This window comes from Gossypium hirsutum, chromosome A08, assembly GCF_007990345.1.
Source record: "Gossypium hirsutum isolate 1008001.06 chromosome A08, Gossypium_hirsutum_v2.1, whole genome shotgun sequence".
Taxonomy (NCBI): domain Eukaryota; kingdom Viridiplantae; phylum Streptophyta; class Magnoliopsida; order Malvales; family Malvaceae; genus Gossypium; species Gossypium hirsutum.
In genome coordinates, this window is record NC_053431.1 from 11,551,419 (window position 1) to 11,574,684 (window position 23,266).

General features: G+C 32.6%; 1 protein-coding gene and 1 long non-coding RNA gene across 3 annotated transcripts; one reads left to right on the top strand and one right to left on the bottom strand.

Moving 5' to 3' along the window:
* Positions 1 to 1,577: 1,577 nt before the first annotated feature.
* On the bottom strand, positions 1,578 to 5,271 carry LOC107888956 (uncharacterized). 2 transcript variants are annotated; one of them, XM_016813264.2, is made up of 8 exons: positions 4,616 to 5,271; positions 4,391 to 4,540; positions 4,106 to 4,255; positions 3,894 to 3,986; positions 3,140 to 3,250; positions 2,795 to 3,046; positions 2,351 to 2,697; positions 1,578 to 2,261 (listed from the first exon to the last, which is right to left on the bottom strand). In XM_016813264.2, the coding sequence occupies exons 1-8, from the start codon at positions 5,247 to 5,249 to the stop codon at positions 1,650 to 1,652; spliced, it is 2,349 nt and encodes a 782-aa protein (XP_016668753.2). In that variant the 5' UTR covers positions 5,250 to 5,271; the 3' UTR covers positions 1,578 to 1,649. The 2 variants fall into 2 exon arrangements, with proteins under 2 accessions (XP_016668753.2, XP_040931793.1); XM_041075859.1 differs by having other exon boundaries at positions 2,351 to 2,700.
* LOC121204964 (uncharacterized) lies at positions 2,117 to 5,217 on the top strand. The gene is made up of 3 exons (XR_005900139.1): positions 2,117 to 2,293; positions 2,389 to 4,517; positions 4,631 to 5,217. It is a non-coding gene; the product is annotated as an uncharacterized lncRNA (long non-coding RNA).
* Positions 5,272 to 23,266: the final 17,995 nt, after the last annotated feature.

Sequence of the window (23,266 nt, forward strand, 5' to 3'; positions counted from 1 at the left end):
AAAATTATGTTTTTGTCATTAAACTTTAAATAATTAGTATATGATTATTAATATTATTGATTTATTATATTATAATCATTTTATCGTTAACTCCCGTTAAAATTGAAACAGAAAATTGTTGTGGTAGATTAATGCCATAATTTTCAAATTTTGTAACTAGTTATTATTATTATTATTTAAATGAATTTAATTAATTTTCTTTTTAACTTTCTTTTTATTTGTCTTCCTTCTCGTCTTCTTTTCCCTTTCTTTGTCACTCTTTTTCAATTTGGGTTCAAAAATTTTAAAGTTGTTTTAAAAGAATTAGTATTTACCTTTACGTGGGGATTTGGGGCTTTGTGGGACAACGCAACAATAAGAAGAAAATAAAAGGAAAAAAAAATTAATTCGCTCAAAACATTTATAGGTAATAGTTATACAATTTAACTAAAATATAGTCTAGAATAATCACACTAATGTCTACCGTCAATTTATTATTATACTCTTAACTCGAGTTAATGATAAAGTAATCCCTAACAAGCTCATAACGTTTGTAATTATATAGTGAAATTTCAAAATTAAATCATCAAAATATAATTTTAAGTAAATATAAGTGATTAAACTTGGAATTTTTCCTTTTTATTAGATATACAATTCAAATCGCTTCGATTTTATTAATGTTTAATTTTGCAACTAAACAATTTTTTTCCTTGAAAAGGAAACTAAAACTCATCGGAAGAGTCAAAGTAACTGCTCGATACATAATTACTAGAAATGTTTATGGGTTGGATCGAATTTAAGCTCACATTCGATATAAAATTAAGTTTTTTGTTTTGTTCAAGTCCAGTTTAATTTAAGAAAAGTAAACCTGGATCCAATCCGACCCGTCCATATTTGATTTTTTAAAATAGTAGTTTTATTTAAAAATATACATATTTTTAATATATATAATACACTAAATGTATTAAAAATATTAAATTAAAAGTTTTCTAACACATTAAAAATACGTTAAAAAGTATTTATATTAAAAAACACTATCATAAATATAATAAATGTTTTATTATATTAAAAAACACAAATAAATATAATAAATATTTTATTGTATTAAAATTTTGTATTTTGAGTTCAGTTATTTGGTTGAATAAGATTTTTATTTATTTATTTAAATTTTGGCTAATAAATTTAATTATTATTAAATTAATAATTTAATATAAATATATATAATTATTATTTAACATATATAATTAATATAAATTTTTTATAATATAATATATTTGAGCTGAGCTGAGCTCAAACAAAAAAAAATCTTCCCAAAACTTAAACAATATAGAAAACGAATCATAATTCTAATCTAAACTTATTTTTTAAATCTCGTATTTTATCTCAACTCTTCAATTTTTTTTAAAGAAGAAAACCATCTAATGATTACCCATTAGCATCGTCCACTAACGCATGGAAAATAAAGACATCCAAGTAAGATGAAGGCCAAAATCACTGCCGAATCGTGCTAAAGCATAGATATATTTGTTCCAATTCAAAAAACATACTTTAATGTTTTAGAATTGACGAGAATGAAAACATCACGCATTAAATTAATAAAAAAAGAGCTCTTTTATGGTAACAAATAGTAGAATACTACTAAAGCTTGATTGTTGACTGGAAAGTCGAAACTAGACAGGAATAGCTTCGTAACTACGCTGTGGTACCTTCTTGAAGAGCGCCCAAGCCAGATCAAGGTATAGGGGAAACTGCGCTATGGCAAACAGCGTCACCGGCAGGCAAGTCACTGCATATACCGGAAATGCCGCGTATTTCAACTTATCTTTCAATATAAAGAAATGTCCTGCGCAAAACGATACTAGCACCGACGCGATCGACACGAACAGCGACGTCAGCCCCAGCAACAGCTTTCGCGGCAAATCTATGCCGAAATCCCTCTCTTGGTACCTAGACGTCAATATCGACAAGAACATTACCACCGCGGTCACAGAGAAGCAGAGAGCTATGAGAGACGAGATGGCGAAGACGTCGAACGCCGGATGGTTTTCCAAAGTTGGTTTCCCGCTCTCCGATTTCACCCCGCCCGGAACGGTGGTCGATGTGGCGAATGCCACGGTTGCGATCAATGCTGCTACAACGGAGCACGACTCGGAGGTGTTGGTTAGCCATTCGCCGCCCTTGTCGACCAGTTGTTTGTGTGTGTCGGTGAATATGTCCTTCGGGGTCTTGTTCTCCTTGTTATAACGAGCGAAGAAGTGGATCGGCATGGAATGCTTGACAAACTGAAGAAACACCCATGGTTCAAAAATCAAATGTAAGTTTTTTATTATTACCCATTGCTGATTTAAACTTATGCGAACATAGCAATTACCTCGTACCACTTGATTTCCCATTGCATTTGTAAAGCAGCACCAGGGATGAGCCAAGGCTTATGGTCACCAAGCATCGCGGCGAGGTGCAATGCACTATTCCCCTTCTCATCCACCGCTCGGAAAACACTGTCTTTCATTATATTTTTCTTAAGCAAGAGCTGGTAAACGTGAGGTTGCCGATTCTCCACCGCCAGCAACACTATGTTCTTGTTTTCCGAATTCATTTCATGGATTGCAACTGGGAAACGTTGTAGGATTTGATCCACCATCTCTGTGATTCCACTCTTTGCGGCTATTAGTATGGGTGTCTCTCGTTTTGCCACTTCTTTAGTTTTCTTCTTCTCTCCTGCTAGTTTAGTTAATTTTTCCAGTGTTCAACAAATTGAAATCAATAAATTACTTTACAAGCTTGATACATGTGCCACTAGTATTTTATATTTTACCTTCCAAAGTTTTTCCCTTGCTTTGGTCACGTTGTTTAGCTGGGTCTGAATCATCAATAAGCATTTTAATGTCACCATCTTCAGTGAATTCATAAGGCTTTATCTCATCGGCATCATATAATGATAGCTGAGGTCTACATCCATTGTCTTCATACTGGTAAATAGAAACATGTTGTAGAAGCTGATTCATGACCTGAACTGCCCAAGTATGCTTCTGTTTCTTCTCCCTTAACTTCCTAATTCTCCGTGATCCTTATAAACAGGCAGCATTAATGAATTATCAAAGAGATGTTATGATTAGTAAGTGAGTAAAAGAGACCCGAAATCCAGTCTAGCTCGACCTACCTAATCCTAGTATAACCATCATTGCTTTGGATAACAGTTTGACAAAATCAACTAAGGTAACATAATTGGAAGGAAAGAATTGATGTCCATCTCCATGGCGTCTTCCGTCCTCTGTACAAGTAAGTTACAAGACAAGATTATTTCATTAGATGCCTACAAACCGCAGGGTGGTTAAACAGAGTTAAACATGTAGATGTTGCTGATTTATGGTTATGGTACTGTTAAACATGTGTTTTTTTGGTAAAATGGCTACCACATAATGATATTGATTTAACGTTTAGTAGAGTAATATTAGATGACAGCCTGTTATCTCTTTCCTTTGTGATTTCCTGCTGAGGTGTGTGGGTGATTTCAAGGTGTTGGGTTTCTTAATTTGATCTTATGCATTTTGTTTTGTGGTTTCGATGCTTTCTCCATCATTGATGTTCACTATGGACTTTTGCCACAATATCAACATATGGCAGGCTAAACAAATATTTGGAGGTTTAGAAACTACAATAGGTCCTATTGCATCATAGTATTTGGAGTCAAAATCAGAAAAATATTTCTATGCAATGCAGCTAATAAGTAACACATAAGATCCCAGTTCCTAGTTGTTTATTTGGTGTCTAATTTAGATATCCATGTTCAAAACCCTTTGATCTTAGGATCAAATTCTTAATGTATCCTTTCTCATCCTGTAATGACTAATAGATTCGAATGATTGTTATTCCACAGATCCATCAGGAAAAAGAGTAGACAACGGATTGCTCACCTTTCGGTACTGTCTCAGAGGTGACATTAGGAGCTTCAATATTTTCATCCGAACCTCCTTCTTGTTTTGTCTTCCGTGAACTTCGTTTTGTCACTGGAAAATGTAATAACATTGAAGTGTCCAAAAGATGAAATAGGAAATAGTAATACTTGAATGGAACTTAAAAATAGCATCCCCGATGTCACATTGTTCTATTAGTCTCCTTAGCTTACCTACTTGAACCAGCTGCTTTAGTAGGTGAAATAAGTGCATGCATGTTTGGTAATTGCCAGGATAACTAATTCTCATCTTTTCCTTGGATTGACCTTTGCTTGAAGATTGTTTGAATGAAGTTTCCACCTTAAGCGGTTCCACAATTATACCTTCCAAATAAAAATCCATTTGTTCACAGTAGTAATGTTTGGTCTCTTGAAGTTACAAATTTTAAGCTTTTGACAATGAAAAATATGAATTATTTTCGTGTTTTATGAAAGTTAAAACTATCGACTAGCACTTACAATTATAGATAAGATGGCTGCAACGACCAAGATGGCTACCGCTTCTGAAGGCAGTAGGGTTGCTAGCCAAGAGATGCAGGGCTGATATCCCATTCTCGTTTACGTAGTTGACAAGATCTTCATAAAGGTAAATGATTTGAAATGCCAAATCTGTGGATCACAATATAGTTAATACAATGTAGTTTATGCTAATATGTTTGAGAAAAGAGTTTGGGAAATTCTTACCAAAATAGTCTCCAGATATGGCACAGTGGAGAACATTTTCACCATCCTTTCTTCTACAGTAAGAATAGCCTTCTTCTTGGCTTTGACAGTAAGAGTTAAGACAAAGGAAAGCCTCTTTCTTGCCATAAAGAGCTGCCATGAATTGCGGGGTTTCTCCGACGTTGTTTCGGATTTCAAGCAATGATGAGTCTACTCGCAATATGCATTGGCACATCCTTACATTCCCTAGTGAAGCCGCAGCATGCAGAGGAGTATTCCCGTGCTCGTTTCTGATTTCCAGTGCTTTCCTGCATTCGCTCTGCGCCGAAATCAACTCCACTAGCTGTTCTACAATGTCTTCTTGGACGTTGGAGACGGCAATGTGCAACGCGGTATCACCTGATCTAATGATCTTGGCCACATGTACTGACGGATTGTTCTTGTATATTCTTATAACAGTGTTCCATTCACCTTTCATGGCACATTTGAACAGTTCTTTCTCTTCACTAATAGCCTCCATTTCTTTTCTTCCTCTTCGGATCGGAAGCTGAAGTAGAGACAAAGGTACATTAATATGATTGAAAAGTACTGCATTGATTATTATTATTATTATTATTATTATTTTTGGCTTTTGAAAGGATATATTGCTGTCCATTAAAATCAATGGAAAGTACTGCAAAAGTGAAAGAATGGAAGGTTAAAGGTCATTCCATTTGCAAGAAAGGAATAATTTAGAGACTTGAGGGAAACAAATTTGTACAAGGACGTAGCTACTCCCAGTCTTCGTTTATCTTCAAATATTTTTATTGAATGGTCCACAAATTTGTTATTGCATGGAAGCTTATTACATTGCAAAACCAAAGGACCACTGTGCAAGACTCGTATAAATTTCGCAGTGAACAAAAAAAGCTTCCCCATGATTATAACCCTTATTATATTCATAATCCTCTATTTGGCCCTACTTTATAAAAATGCTTATTTTTCTTTCTATTTATCTTTTCTGTCTCTTTTAATTATTAAACTTGTATTTTTCATCGTATCACTCCAAAACGGATAGAAAAATTAACATCTGTTAATTTTGCTGATACTGCATACACGTGAATGACATGTCGACATTTAATTAATTTTTTTAAAATTTAAAAATTCAAAAAATATATAGAAAATTATTTTTAAAAATTAAAAATTATTAAAAATTTATTAAACATTAAAAACTAATATTTTTAAAATTTTAAAAAATTAATTAAATGTTGATGTGTTACACATCAATGAAGTTAATAATTGTTAATTTTTCTATATCTTTTGTGGCGGTTTGACAAAAAATACAAATTCAAATGCTAAAAAAACAAAAAAATTAAATGGAGGATTAAAGTGACTTTTTTTTAAGTTGGAGGGCCAAAAAAATTATTATACATTATTTATATTAGATTTTGACACAAAATATAATTATGTGACAAATATAATTATAAATATATATTTATAAAAATCAATATAAAAACTAAATGTGATTTTATTTGAAATAATAAAATAAAGATGTTGAGTGTTTTAAGTTAAAACTTATATTTTTCTATTGTTTTATATGAAAGATAAAAAAATCAGAACACCATTAAAATAATATAATTTATTTTATAAAATAATAGCATTTTGATGATTACCAATTGAGTTGATGTCCCCTTGATATATATATATACATATCAATTATATACGGGTAAAAAGAACCATGTCCATTTGCATCTCATAGGTTTTTGTTAAATCGTAGGTTGAGAGCTCGACCATTTTTTTAATTGGATAAATTATCTTGTTCGTCATTTAACTATTTTTAAAAATTCTATAAAAGAAATAACTATGAAGTTTTTTACTCAATTTGGTACTTGAACTTATCATTTTTTCTTAATTTGGTACTTAAATTTGGTATTTTTTCTTAATTTAGTACCTAAATTTATTAAATGTTATAAAAATTACGTAAAACACTAACGGTGTTAAATTTTTTTTGTTATGCTACAAAAATATTGTCAGTTTTAGAGAAAATTCATGTTAAAAAAAATAGGTATTCAACTATGCTTCACGAATGAATGTTAAATAAGAATTTTTTTTAAAACCTCAAATTAAAAGAAATTCATTATTTTCAATTAATAAAATAATTAATTAAATAAATAAAACTAAAAGTAATTGAACATATAAAATACAAAAAAATATCATATCATCTATCATTGTAGGTCATACATTGATTATTTCTGTTACCTCGTAAAAAAAATAATATTGTTATATACTGGAGTAATTTGTAAAATGTTTGATAAGTACCATATCGAATAAAAAAAAGTTTAGGTATCAAATTAGGAAAAATAGTCAAATTCAGGTACCAAATTGGACTCCCAAAAAGTTTAAGTACCAAGTTAGGAAAAAATGTCAAATTTGGGTGCCAAATTAAACAAAAAAAGTTTAAGTACTAAATTAGGAAAAAGTATCAAGTTCAGGTACCAAATGTTATATTAAACCTTTTATTTATATAACTAGATGGTATACCATGTCATGCATGGGTTAATTATATCTATAAATTAAAATATACTAAATAAATATTTATGTTTAATTTAAATTATAATAAATTAGTTAATTAAAAATATTAAAAATTGTATACAAATTATTAGAAAAGTTTAGTTTTATAAAATTGTTTGTTTATATAGTTAAAACATATTTAAATAAATTTAATATTTTTTTACATGGATTTAATTAAAAGTGATGCATGGGATGTATTTGTAAAGCGTGTAAACCAAAATTTTTTTATATTGTATTTATAATAATTACTTTGGTATTTAAATATTACTAAAACACTTTCACATTTTTTTTAGTAAATTTTGTATTTAGGAACTTTATATTATGATAATTTTTCAATTTGAATTTTTTTCCAACATTTCTTGTTGAAACATTTTTAAAATGATGAAAAACAACCTTTTTATAAACTTATTGTCAAGCCCAATGAACCTTGTTTTTGAAAAAAAAAATAAACAAGTTATTGGATTAGTCTTGGAAAGATCTATCCATATTTCAGGTAAATGGTAAATCTAAGAAATTACTAAAATTAACATTTTTAGGACTTTGTTATGGGATGTTTTATTTTTGCTATTGGGATTGTTTTCTTTTTGTTATTTCTACTAGTGAAACGTTGCGTTTAGTGTCTAAGTTCAAGTTAAAAGGTGTATTTTGTTTAAATGTCAAAACGATGTGTATGAGAAGTGTAATGGTGGGTGCTACTGTTTAAAGAAATAGTGTGTATCATGCCATAGTTGTTACCTTAACGTCCTTAACCGAATTTCAATTTTCCCTGTAACTTCCTCCTTTGGCTTTTTAATATCAAAGGCAAAGGGGAAGTAATTATCCATTCAGTTATTGAATGAAATTCTCATTCTCTTCCTTCTTTTGTTGCTCTTTGCTTCTCTTTTTCTTCTCTCTCTCAACTTTAGAAACTAGTCGTATCAAAGGTATCAAATCAAAGCAAGATGATCCTCAATGATAGAAAAATGAATTACGACTTGATTGTAAAAGGAGGTTAGGCATCTTCAATAGGAGGTTGCCACGCTTCAAACTGAGTTTTTTCAATGGGACACCAGATTGGATGGTCACTTGAAGGAATTGAAGGATGATTTTCAAGGGGAGCTCAAGTTGGAACTACAAAGGTAGTTTGAGCATTATTTGAGCAATCAGACTTGCTCTTCCTTTACTGGGCAATCTCTAAATAAAGGGAAAGGAATTCTTCATGGACCTCCACATAGTTTCCCTCCTTAGGAGACTCTACCACTATTTCTTAGGGTGGAATGGGGAGTATAAGTCTATAATAGCAAGTTTTTAGTGGTGTCGAAAATGGTGGTTTTGGAACTGTAACACCCCACACTCGAGCCCTACGCCGGGATAGAATACGAGATGTTACCACACTTAATCACATGTATACAATTATTTCGATGTCATTAAGGCTTGGTCAAATTTAAAACTTTTTTTAACTTTGTCTAAACTCCTTAATATGGGGCCTACGAGACGCCAAACATCCATTGGAAACCATTCGGGACCAACCCGGGTCCTTTAACTAACTTTAGAAAAATAACTCTTGAAATAGGGCACATGCCCGTGTGGAAGGGCAACACGCATGTATGGTCATTATAACATGGCCGTGCTAATGGCCCGTGTGACACACACGGCCTAAGCATCTAGGGACACGCCCATGCTCATGCCCGTGTGAATTAAATTCTAAATTCAAACCTACATGGGTTTTCACACGGCCTGACACACGCCAATGACACGCCCGTGTCCTAACCCGTGTCTAAAAACCTTGACATTCTATTTCTGACGTTAGCATCCAATAAGGGGTACACAGCCAAGGCACACACCCGTGGCCAGAGGCCATGTCTTCCACACGGCTGAGACACACGGTCGTTTCTCTGCCCGTGTGTTTACTACCATGCATGCTGACTTGCAAATTTTACATGCAGGGGACACACGGCCAAGCAACACGCCCGTAGGGCTGACCGTGCGTCACACACGGCCTAGACACACGCCGTGTGTCTACCCGTGTGGATAATATAAGGCTATCTACCAAGCCTTTTGCCACCCTAAAACACCATCTAATGCCAACCAACATATCAAAGTCTAACTTAATATGATTTCTCAACCAAACAACCACAGCTAAGGCCAATATACATTTCTTATATTAACCATGCCAACAATTTCACATTTATGAAAGACTATCTAGCATTTATATATAAACTTTCAATATTAGCCATTTTCCATGGCCTTATACAAAATGAATCAAATGCTAAAGTAAGCCAGCACATTTGGCCAATTAACAATGACACAAAACTCAAAAGTTAGGGTCATATACATGCCATAATCAAAATAAAAGATCTAACTATACCAAGTGCTTTGGATGATAGTGGGATTGGCTTCTCCGACGTAGGCAATGATCCTCGAGCTACTTTGGCGACACTATAAGAAAATGGAAAGGAAATGGAGTAAGCATAAAGCTTAGTAAGTTGCATGAAAATAAACATCAACTAATTATCATAGGATAATATACTCATAACCTTTCATAGCTTACTCATGAATACCATAAGTAGATATAAGCACAACTTACTCATCACCATCCAATACAATTCATATGGCATATATTGAGCCCATATCTCATACATTTCAAATAGGTACCTGTACCACTCACAACATGGTTCTACTTTTCTCGTTTAACTTAAACTGAAACTCTCACCGCTGAACCATTTGGAATGCTATCAGATATTCACTAAGCCTCAAACATAGGGTATAATGCCGATGCCATGTCCCAGACATGGTCTTACACTGGCTCATCCATCAAGTCGATGCCATGTCCCAAACATGGTCTTACACTGACTATCGAAATCGAGGCCGACGCCATGTCCCAAACATGGTCTTACACTGGAACCTCTATACGTGCCGATGCCATGTCCTAGACATTGTCTTACACTGAAATATCTTGTAGCCGATGCATATCCCAAACATGTCTTACCCTGGCTTACATCTCGAGGCCGATGCATCTCCCAAACATGTCTTACACTAGCTCTCGTTTCAATGTTGATGCCATGTCCCAGACATGGTCTTACACTGACTCTTATAATGTGGCCAATGCATGTCCCAGACATGTCTTACTGTAACACCCCTTACCCATGTCCGACGCTGGAGCAGGGTACGAGGCATTACCAGACTTAAACATATACATTCATGCAGAAACTGGACCATAAAATCTCTTTTAATTCAAAACCTTTCAAACACATGCATTCTTCCCTTATTTGGGTCTACGAAGCCCAAAACATTTATCGGAATTGATTCAAGACTAAACTACAAACTTTGAAAAGTTTCAAGAAAACTTAGAAAATTTTCCCATGAAATAGGGTCACACGCCCGTGTGGACATAGGGACGCGCCCGTGTCCTCAGGCCGTGTAACTCTTTGTTTATGATGTCAGCATGCATATCGAACCACACGGCTGGGCTACACGCCCATGTCTCCAGGCCGTGTCCCTCACACGGTTGAGACACACGGCCGTGTCTCAGCCCGTGTGGCCAACACTTAGGCTATTTTCCAAGCCTTCATGTTACCTATAATCTCTTACAACCTTATGCACAACAAAGTCGCAAATCATGGCATCATTTTAGTGATTAAACACTCTTTATATAGACATATCCTTAACATTAACATGTCCTATACAAATAATGCATCTACTCATGCAATACCAAGTCTAGATTCCTTATTTCATATTCATAAGACTTGTCATTTTGATGATCACTTTTACCATTATACTATGTTTACCAACTTATCCATTAAGCACTCATGTTCAATCATTATCACGTTGTGTTTATAACGTACAATTACTACATGACTATGACCACCTCAATTGGTCATAGAGCATACATCCGACACACATGTCATATTACTAACCATGCATGGCAAGCAAACATAATCACATTATAAACATTAGACATGACATGAATAGCTAGACTTACGAGCCATAAACAATATAAGCCACATCGCTTGGCCATATACATATAACTTAATATAAGCCAACACATTTGACCAAAGCAAAATAATACATGTTAATCAACTAGATTCCTATACATGCCACTCACTTGAAATTTCTAATATATACTTCATTATTCCAAATGTAGCGATTTGATAGTGTGATGCTGCCTCCGACGATCTCCAACCCCGAGCTAACCTGAAAACACCTAAGGGAAGGAAAAGAAGGGAGTAAGCTTTATAGCTTAGTAAGACCGTATGAAAATAATAAGCAATTTATCAACTTGATTCTCATGGTAATACAACCCTATTTGCATTTTTACTCATGTTCCAGTCAAGCTATTTTCTCGATTCATAGTCACTAAATCATTTATATCTGGAGCTACAGAACTCCAAATTAATTTATGATAATTTTCCCTGAAACTAGACTCACATATCTTCTTACCATAAAATTTTTAAATTTTTTTGTTTAGCCAATTAGTACAGTTTATTCCTTAAATTTACCCTTTTTTAGTTGTCTGATAGTTCTGACCCCTCTTCACTAAAAATTAATTATCTCATAATATGAGACTCTGATAATGTTCCCTTCTATTTCGATTGAAAATAGACTCATTAAGAATTATAATCATATAAATTATAACCCATAAATATTTTTTACAATTTCAATTATTTTCTCAAATCAAAATAGGGGATTTTGAAGTTATTATGACTCTGTCTCACAATAATTTAAATATTTCATAATATGAAACTCTTTTCTAACACCGTTTCTTATATGTGAAACTAGACTCATAGGGATTTAATTTCATATTTCATTTAGCCTTTAACTCAATTTCTACAATTTTTGGTGGATTTTCAAATTCAGACTATGGTTGCTGTCTAAAACTATTTTAGTGTAAATTAATGATATTATGTTTATCACACCATATTAATTCATTTTCGCCTCATTGGTAAGGTTACATATTCATACATCATAATTATAGACTTATAATCACAAGGTCATCACAAATTCATTCTCATAGGCATGAATTACCTATTTACATCTTCACCAAATGTGCATCATAAATTGAAACCGTTTCTCATGAGCTTGGCATACATGCCTGTGTTACTCAACATGCTCATATTCATTCTTTACTAATCATATAACATGAATTGAAGTCACATCTCATCAATTTCATGTAAGTACCTGTACCACTCACAATATGACCATAACCTTTCTCATTTAGCTTAAACCGTAACTCTCACCGTTGAACCATTTGGAAAGCTATCAGATATTTATTAAGCCTCAAACATAGGGTATAATGCCGATGCATGTCCTAGACATGGTCTTACACTAGCTCTCACATATCCGTGCTGATTCCATGTCCCAGACATGGTCTTACACTGACACATCTCATAGCCGATGCATGTCCCATACATGTCTTACATTGGCTTACATCTCGAGGCCGATGCATGTCCTAGACATGTCTTACACTAGCTCTCGTCTCGATGCAGATGCCATGTCCCAAACATGGTCTTACACTGGCTCTCATAATGTGGCCGATGCATGTCCTAGACATGTCTTACACTAGCACACAAATAACCCGAATGTCATGGCATGAACATCCGAATTGTTTCTTAAGGTTCAACGGGAATTCTACTATATCAATATTCATCATACATAACCATTTCCACAACCAAGCAATTCATGCTATATCAATTTAAACACATATAATAACAATATAGTTATATTATTTACATAGAACTTACTCGTTTCAATGGAATATCATATTCCATCAAATCTCCAAGCATTCAATCAACACGTAAATGTTATTTACATTTGACATCACTTTCTCATATACAATATCATCAACATAAAATTTAATACAATCACGGCAGGATGTATTTTCAAGTATAATAACAATGGCATAAATATCATGCTCATTTAATCACACAGACTTACCTCAAATGCAATTTCGGCTAATTATTCTCTTTTTGTCCTTAACCACGCACTTTCTCGATTTAAGCCCAAATCTCGAATTATTTGATCTCACATGACGAAATTCACCCATTTAATCACTAAATAAGTTTGGACAATCAAAATTCACATTTTTGGCAAAATGACCATTTTGCCCCTAGACTTTCACAAAATGACCATTTTACCCTTAGGCCTGAAAATCTATTTTTATTGAATTTCCTTATTAGCCAAGCTTAACCGACCAATTATGACTCTTATGAAAACCCCAAATTTTCACTATTTCACACAATTACAACCTATTTTATAACTTTTACAAAATGGCCATTTTAGGTGTTTTTCATGAAAATCCTTTCACAAAAGTTGTTTATTACACAACCAAGACTCATATTCTTCCATAAAATTTCAGTTAACAAGACACATTATTTCATGGAAAAACCCTAAACTCTTAACCATTTTGTAAAATAGTCCCCTCAATAGCTAGATTAAGCTTTAGGGGTCCCAAAAATGTAAAAATCATTAAGAAAAGTCATCAAAATCACTTACTTGCAAGAGAATAACCTAGCTGAAAATTTAAAGCTTCAAAAAGCCCCTATTTGCTGGTATTTTCGATGGAGAAAGGGATGAGAAGAAGATGATATCATTCCCTCTTTATTTTATTTTCTTTTTAGTCAAATAAACCACCAAATTCCACCTAACTTTGAAAATTGTCTTATCTTTGTCTCTATGGTCGGCCAATCTATATTTAAGGGTCTATTTGCACTTTAAAGACCTAAAATTATGGTTCTTTAGCTATTTAACACATTTGGGTAGTAAAACATAACTTTTTCCCTTTATGCGATTTAGTCCTTTTTCGTAATTAAGCTCACAAACATTAAAATTAATTCACCAAATTTTTCATGCACCTATATAATCATGCTATAACACATAAAATAACATTAAAAATAATTTCTCCGGCCCTGGAACAGTGGTTCTGAAACCACTGTTCTGACTAGGCCCAAAATCGGGCTGTTACACTTACACTAGCGCACAAATGACCCAAATGTCATGGTATGAATATCCGATTTGTTCCTAGGGTTCACCCGGGAGTTCTATTATCTCAATTATCATCATGTATTTTCATTACCACAATTAAGAAATTTATGCTATAAAAATTCATGCACAATTGACAACGATGTAGTTACATTATTTATACACAACTTACCTCGAATTACAAAATGTAGACAACTAGTTTGGCTTAGTCCACTTGCTTTGCTTTTCCTCGGTCTAGGCCTGGATTTTGTAATTCTTGATCTATAATGATAAAAATTCACAAATTTAATCATTTTATTAATCTAGGTGCTCAAAAATTTAAAAATTGGGCAAAATGACCATTTTGCCCATAGACTTTTACAAAATGACCATTTTACCCCTAGGTTCGAAAATCAATTTTTATTGAATTGCTTCATATCTTAAGCCTAGCCGAACCCCTTTTATTCTTATAGCAACCCAAAATTTCCATTATTTCTCACATTTATCATCAAATTTTCAACTTATGCAAAATGGTTCATGGTTAGGGTTTCTATGAAAACTACTTCACAAAAGTTGTTTATTACACACCTATAACTCATATTCTTCCATAAAATTTCAGTTAACAACACATATGATTTTATGGAAAAACCCTAGACTCTCAACCATTTTGCAAAATAGTCCCCTTATTAGAAAGCTCATGTTACAAGGATCTCAAAAGTACAAAAATATTCAAGAAAAGCCCTCAAAATCACTTACTTGCAAAGGCTTTAAGTTGCTGAAATTTTTCAAGCTTCCATGACCATTTTCTTGAAGGAAAAATCGGTGGAGAAGAAGGAGCAAAACAAAAAAAAATGAAAGCCTTTTTCTTAGGTTTTATTTTAATCAATTTAGGCCACCTAACTTTGACTTTCTCATCCCTTTTTGTCCCTATGGCCGGCCAACTCTATTTTAAGGGTCTATTTGCCCTTTAAATACCCTCAATTTTGGTTCTCTAGATATTTAACACCCTTAGCTATCAAAATAGGACTTTTGCACTTTATGCGATTTAGTCTTTTTTCACAATTGGGCTTACAATTGCTAAAATTTATTCACCAAAATTTTCATGCACCTATATAATCATGCAATAACACATAAAAAAATATTAAAAATAATAAAATAGTTTCTCTAACTTCAGATTTGTTGTCTCGAAATCACTGTTTCGACTAAGCCCAAAATCGGGTTGTTACAGGAACCCTATTCTCCGATGATTTAGTTAGTAAATATTATTATTTAATATTTATGAGTCTGTTTTAGTATTATATTGAATTTTTGTATAGTAATTTTATTGAATAGATAGTTAATTGTGGTACAAGGACTATATTGTAAAAGTGATAAAAGTTAATCGCTATAGATTTTTAGCTGCTAAAGGGATTATTTAATAACTAAATCAAGGATTAAGTTGAAAATTAGATCATTATGAGTGCTATTGGACGGTTAGTGGTCCTTTTTATTGATTAAATTTGTGTAAATTATATTATTAATTGATAAATAATGATAAAACATTAACATAGTTTAAAATGTAAAAGAAAAAGAAAACATTCATCATATTTTCTCCTAAAAAAATCGATTCTAAAGAAGGGGAAAGACCTAGCTCACATCCAAGCTTTGTTCTTCAATTGGTAAGCTGATTTTTATTCGTTTCTTGTTATTTTTATGTTTTTTATATCCCGGGAGCATGATTTAGCTAGCCCGAAGACTATTTTGAAAGTATTTTAAAGTTTATAAAAGTTTTCATTGTTGCATCTTGAATCTTTTAGTACTAAATTGATAGATTTTGAGCTTAGATATGAAAAAGAACTAATTTGTAAAGTGAAAGTTATTAGTTTTGAACATAGGAACTAAAGTGTAAATATTTAAAAATTAAGGTTAATTTTTTGCAATTTCAGATATTAGAGGGCTATAGAAGGATGAAATTGAGATCGGTTTTAAAATTGAAGCTCAAAATTGAAAGTTATGATAAATTTAATTTTAGGGACTAAATTGAATAAAATGAAAAATGAGGGAATATCTAATAAATGAAATTGAATTGATATATAGTTATAGTTTGTAGTTAAATGATGTTTCAAATTGATAATTGAATTAAATTATGATTTAGATTGGGATTTAAACCAATCAGAGGATATTCGCAAGGAAGAGAAAATTGAGGATTAGTCCTTGATGCCTTATCGATTTTCATTTTTCCAGGTAATTTCATATGGTGTAATTATGTTTAAATCCTTGTGAATGTTATATTATGGACCTATGTATTTATTGTTAAACTTTGAATTAATTATAACTTAGTACTAGACGGTGAGATTTGGATTAAATTGAAAAAGTGTTAAATATGAATTTACATGATGGAATTACCTCGATGAAACTTTGTAAATGTATCATACACATGGTTACAAGTTGATTTCCGATAATTATAAGACCCAAAATTTTATTGCGGACTTGAATATACGTGACACAGGTTTAGCTCGGACGAGTAACCTGATGTCGTTTTATAGGTTCAACCCGGATAGGTAGCCTTACATGTATATACAACTTCGGCCAACTATTTGATGTGCTGATAAGGTTTAGCCTAGATCGGTAACCTAACACTAATATCTATATTCAATTCAGACGGGCAACCTAAGGTTGTTTTAAAGGTTTAAACCGGACATGTAATCTGACCTTAACATTATAGCTTTGGCCAAGCTATTGATATGTCATTAAAAGGTTTAGCCCGGACAGATATCCTAACACAATTGGATATGATTAGCTTAGATGAGCATCAAATGTGATTAATGCTAGTGTATTCGAGTTCTTTCACAATGTTTCATACGGGTAAAATTATAAAATGCAAAGTGTGAGAATTGGATTACATATTGTGAGCTTAATGATTAAAGGTGTCAAACATATGATTTAAAGACAAGTTGAGTATACATATGTGATTGAAAGATAGGTTACTTGGAGTTCAAGGATATGAAATGCTATGCTTAGTAGTTGAATTCTACGTGTTGAATATGAGTTAAGCTCACCTTATTGTGATTGTGTTTTGGTTTGTTAAATAAACGTGGATTATACAAATTAGATTAGCTTAAGTACTTGTCATATGAGGTAAGTTAATTGTTTATATCCATATGAGCTTACTAAGCATTTCGTAATTCTTACCTTGTCACTTTTCCTTTTTTTGTATATTTTAACTTTGGAATGTGTTGATTGGATCCTTGAGGAGCTTTAATTATCAACCTTCGATTTAGTAGTCTTTTAATTATTCTGGACTCGGTTATGTGACATGTATATAGGTTTTGTTGTCACTTGGATGATGGTTGAGCTAGGCCTTGTAAATGTTCAAAAATGGGATGATTGTGTCGATAGTATAATGAGATATATGTGAATGGCCTCTAAACATTAATTGTGTATGTAATGGCATGAAAACATAGTGATATAAGATGATGAATGGTATGCTTTGTTGGTATAGAATGAACATATATGTGTTATGTTTGAATGTTAATTATGATATGTTAGAATTATGGCTTGTGGAATGAATGAATTGTAGTATTTTGGCATGTTTTGGATTGATTTTATTCAGGTAATAATGTGTTCAAACGTGCCTTATAAATTTAGGTTTTTTTTTGGCATGAAATAAGATTAAAATGTATCGATAATATATTGACCCGGAATATAGGTTGAAGTTGTAACACCAGGGTACCTATATTGGCTTGAAACCTAAAGAAAGTTAGGACTAAATTGAAAGGACTAGTGAATTGCCAAACTCCATCGAGAAATTTAGAAATTATAGTGGCCAAATTTTAATTACTTGGATCTTAATCCTTGATCGGTTAGGATGTAGCCGATTGTTTCCAAAGTGGAAGACAAAATTATTAGGGATGAATGGTAGAGACGGTTGGTGAAAATCATGCTAACGGTGTATATATATAAGAGTGCACGGAGACATAATTTTCTCAATTCTATTTACCAAATTTCCACTCTAAAGATGTATATATATAAGAGTGCGTGAAGACAAAATCTTCAGTCATTGAAGAAAGCTATGCATGCTGCAACAATCGTGTGAATTGAAGTCTAGTAGTAGAGAAATTGAGGAATTGGTAAGCTTTCTTACCCATCTGAACTCGTGGATTAAAGGAAGAAGTAGAGTAGGAAATCTTAAAAGCTTCTAGGTTTTAAGGGTTGAACACATTTAGTTTAACCAATAAATGGTTCTTATGCTTAACAGCTAAGATAAAAAAGGCTCTGGTGTTTGGATAAGCTAAGCTGAGGAAGATAAATGAATCCAAGTGAGTTTCTGTACTCTGCCTTTTTTGGTGGTTTATGGTGCTGAAATCTAGATCGAAATACCTTTTTGTTTGTTATGCATTGTGCTTAGGGCTCTGATTGTGAATGAAAATTGATAAATGGGTATGTTATGATTGTATGCAAATGTTGTAGGAACAATTGCTTTCTGTCTATTAGATATGTTTCAATGTTCGAATATTTGGCGTATTATGTGTATGGAATGCATGAATTACATGTTTTTAATGGAGGAGTATGGTAGGGAAATTATTAATGGGATAGATGAAGTTAGGACTTGGGGGATGAGAATTTCTGTTAGATACTATCATACGATAATGTTGAGTGCAAACTGTGATGTGCAAAGCTCTACTGCCTTGCGGTGGGGACACTGCGATGTTTGAGCATCAATGTTAGGAATGGCAAAATATAGGAATGGGTGGATGAATAGAGAAATGGAATTCCATTAAGATACTGCCATACAGTGATGTTGAGTGCAACTGTGATGTGCAAACCTCCGAGCCTTATGGGGGGCACGTCAGTGTTCAAGTATCAAGGTTAAACATAAGATGAATCAATATCGATGGATATTAGGTTCCGTAGTGCAATATCGCAATGGCAGTTAATAGGTTTTGTGGGGCAACATCGTGACAACGATAAGGCTGCATGGGACGACACCTCAAAAAAGGTTTAAGATGTAAGATCATAGCTCGTCTATGTCAATATATGGAGTTTATTTGAATAATAAAGGTTACAAGGTGTAAGACCATAGCTTGGCTACAACAACCAATGGAGTTCGCAAATACAGAAAACATGAGAAATAATGTGTAAGACCATGACTTGGTCATGTCAGCTTAGGTAGTCCATTCGAACACTAAACATGAGGTGTCTTCTGGGACATTAAACACAGGGAAATCTGTCAAGGTGTAAAATAAGGGGTTTCGCTAGGGAAGTTTGCAAGTCTGTATACCCAGGGAGATACCAAAGTTTAAAGTAGAAATTGCGATGTGACTGGTGTGATAAGTCACGAGAATGAAAGAGCTTGGTGCATTTGAAGAACACAAACCATCGAGACAATGAGAGAATTCTCTAAAGGGGATAATGAACAAGGCCAAGGAAACATCCTAACCCGGTTAGGGAAAAGAGGAAGAGATTCTTTAAAAAAAGAGGTATACATAGTGTAGATCAAAACGAGTTCGTCAGGGAAGCTACGAATTTGATATGAACAGTGTGTATCTACTCCGATAGTAGTTGTAACACCCTCAACCCTAAACCATTACTGGAATAGGGTTACAGAGCATTAGCGGACCTTTCAGACATATTACAAACCTTACACAAATAAATAACATACATATTGTAAAACATTCATAATGTCCCTTTTATGGACCCTCGAGGCCCAAAATACGTGTTAGAAGTAAATCTGGACTAATTCGAGTGCTCGAAAAATTTTTCGTGAGATTCTAAAATTTTTTTCCTACACACAAGGCTCACATGCTTGTGTGCCAGGCCGTGTGGACTCAATATAACCCCTTTACAATAACCTAACCAACCCTGCAAATTTTAAATCGCAACCAATTCAAACCAATATCACAACTAATTCAATTTTAATATACAAATACATTTAAAAACATATCAAGATATCAACATGATAATCAATTCACTAAACATTCACAAGCAACATTAAAATTAGTTTAGAAATTTCATTCTATTCCATTTGAAAGTTTAGTATCATATGTGCCATTTTGTCTTCTTATCCTTTTATATGACCATTCAAAACAACACATGCCATCTTTTACAACCAAATCCACCATAACAAAAGTACATAACCTAGGTACATGCCACATTTATCAAAAAGAAATACACATCACCAAGTTTTTGAGGTCGGGATCAGCTCTGGATGCTGGACCAGAACATTTGAATTCTACTAACTTACCCACGGAAACAATCGTATGTTGAGTATGGTTATTCTCAGTGGTATTACATCAAATTATATAACGATTAATTCATAAATAAACTATTTCATATTTAACTTTCACTTTTTAACAATAGCAACTCAATTTAGCTATTCATCAATTTGATATTATATAACATCTCATTTGAATATCAATCACTTCATGAACCTTTGATTCGTTCATTTCCTTTTCATTTCTTAATTTCAATTCACATTTCATTTTATAAACAAAATCATTCATTTTCATTCAATTTTGCTATTTCATTTATTTACTCGTATTAACAAGACTCGGACTTTTACGGATACACGGATCCAACCAAACACTCAGTATGGCACCCAGTGCCTTATTGGATGGTTCGAAGCAAACTATTGACACCCAGTGTCTCATCAGCCAAGTCGAAGTAAGTTGGTACCTAGTACCTCATCGAATCTATCTGAAGTAATATAATGACACCCAAAGTCTCATCGACTTGAGGTCAAAATATCCCTCAACACTTCTAATCCTATGGCGTGCCAATTATATCTGACTTAGCCCCGACTAGTTAATAAGGTTTCCAATTCACTTTTCAATTTCAAATTCACTTTAAATTCAATCACAATTCAGTTCAAATTCAATTTTCCACTTTCTAGTCAATATTCGATTCAATGCCAATGCATATTTATCATTCAATTCAATTTCCATTCGATTCAATAATAACACTTACCTCATAATTCACTTACCATACACATACTTTAAATTTAACATTTGATAATAAATAGCTTGAATTATAGTAATACAAACCGAATATTTTCTCGATTCAATCCTCGTCCACTTTTTCCTTCCCTTTCTTCGTAGATGTCTCCGGTGTAACGTTGGCTACGAAAAATTAAATCAATTTAAAATTATTAATATAACACTATTTCACATCAAATACTTAAATTTCCTATTCAACTTTTACCTTAATTCCAATTTAGTCCTAACTATATTAATCATTTTTCTATTTTAATTCATATTATATTCTTACTCAAATTTCAGCTAAACTTCAACTTAACTATCTAATTTTCATCATAAAACCAAAAATTTGAATTTCTTTCAATTTAGCCTCTAATACTCAAAACTTATAATCTATTTCACAATTTAATCCTTTATCCAATTCCAACTAAAAATTCGATCAACTAACTCCTAATTCATCAATTTGTTCAATATGAACTATGTCTAAAAATCTAATATCTTTCAAAATTTTAACATAAATCCAATAATACTTTGTTCTAAGACTCCAAAAACATCAAAATTATAAAAGGAACTAAATTGACTTGCCAAATTAAGCTTGAAGCTTTAGAACCCTAATTCCCCCCCTTTTTTTTTCTTTTCTCTTTTCTTTATTTCTATTTTGTTTCTATTCTATTCTTCTTTCCTTCCTTTTTGTTTCACTTAATTTATTTTATTTCTTATATGTTTTATTATTTAATTAACATAATATTATAATAATATAATATAAAATATCTTTTTACTTAAATTATAAGTAAATACATTTTTATAATACAAGTGTACATATATATTATTACCATTACACATGTATAATTTTATCACCATACATTTGTCATTATTTTATTTATTTGTAATATAATAATGTTATAATATAATTTTTTTATAAATTAATATAATATACTTTATAACTAAATAATATATTTATATAGTTTTAAACATAATAAAAATCTAATATTTTTATCATGTTTGTCGCTTCATGTAATGCATTAGGCATAATTGCCTATTTATTCCCTTTTATTTTCTTTTGATCTTTAATTAAACTTTCACACCTATTTCAATTTAGTCATTTTTTCCTAATTATTCTTAATTCTAGCTAATTCACCTAACTAAAACCTAATTAAACACACAACAAGTTTCTAAATATTTATGAACTCGTTTCACTAAAATGAAGGCCCGATAATGTACTTTTCTGATGCCTTGAATTTTGGGTCATTACATTTCTCATCCCTAATAAATTTCGTCCTCGAAATTTACCTGAGAAGAGATGGGGATTCTGAGCTCTCATTGTTTCCTTCGGTTCCCAAGTTACTTCCTCCACATTGTGATTTATCCACAATACTTTTACTAAAGGAACTTGTTTATTTCTTAACTTTTTTACTTCTCAAGCTAATATCTAAACTGGCTCTTCTTCATAAGATAAATTAGGTCGAACCTCTATATTTTCAGTGGAAATGATATGAAAAGGATCCAATTTGTGTCTCCGTAGCATGGAAATATAAAAACATCATGGATTTTCTGTAACTCTGGAGGGAAAGCTAATCAATAAGTAACCGGTCCAATTCTTTCTACAATCCCATATGGCTAGATATAATGAGGACTTAATTTTCCCTTCCGACCAAATCTCAAGATTTTTTTCCAAGGCGACACCGTAAGAAATAATTTATCATCGACAAAGTATTCAATGTCCCAACGTTTCAAATCCGCATATGATTTCTGTCTGTCAAAGGCTGCCTTTAACCTTTCTTTAATCTTCTTAACCATATCTTCTGTTTCTTGAATTAACTCCGGCCCAATTATTTTTCTTTCACTCAATTCCATCCAACACACTGGTGATCGACATCTTCGACCATATAGAGCTTCATATGGAGCCATTTGAATACTTGATTGGAAACTATTATTATAAACAAATTTTACCAGTGGTAAATAACGTTCCCAACCTGATTCAAAGTCAAGGATACAAGCTCGTAGCATGTCCTCTAAAATCTGAATTACTCGCTCAGACTATCCGTTAGTTTGCGGATGGAAAGCTGTACTGAAATTAAGTCGAGTACCCAAAGACTCATGCAACTGTTTCCAAAACCTTGATGTGAACCGTGGATCCAGATCGAAAATTATGGATAAAGAATACCATGTAATCTCACAATCTCTCGAATATAAACCTCAGCAAGCTTCTTAAGTGACCAATCAGTCCTGATTA

Excerpts from the sequence above, each read along its gene's own strand:
- LOC107888956 (XM_041075859.1), bottom strand. The coding sequence starts at position 5,249 with ATGGACAGCAATATATCCTTTCAAAAGCCAAAAATAATAATAATAATA. Across the intron at positions 2,701-2,794 it reads CAAGGGAAAAACTTTGGAAG|CAGGAGAGAAGAAGAAAACT; the intron begins GTAAAATATAAA and ends TAACTAAACTAG. Across the intron at positions 2,262-2,350 it reads GGGAAATCAAGTGGTACGAG|TTTGTCAAGCATTCCATGCC; the intron begins GTAATTGCTATG and ends GTGTTTCTTCAG.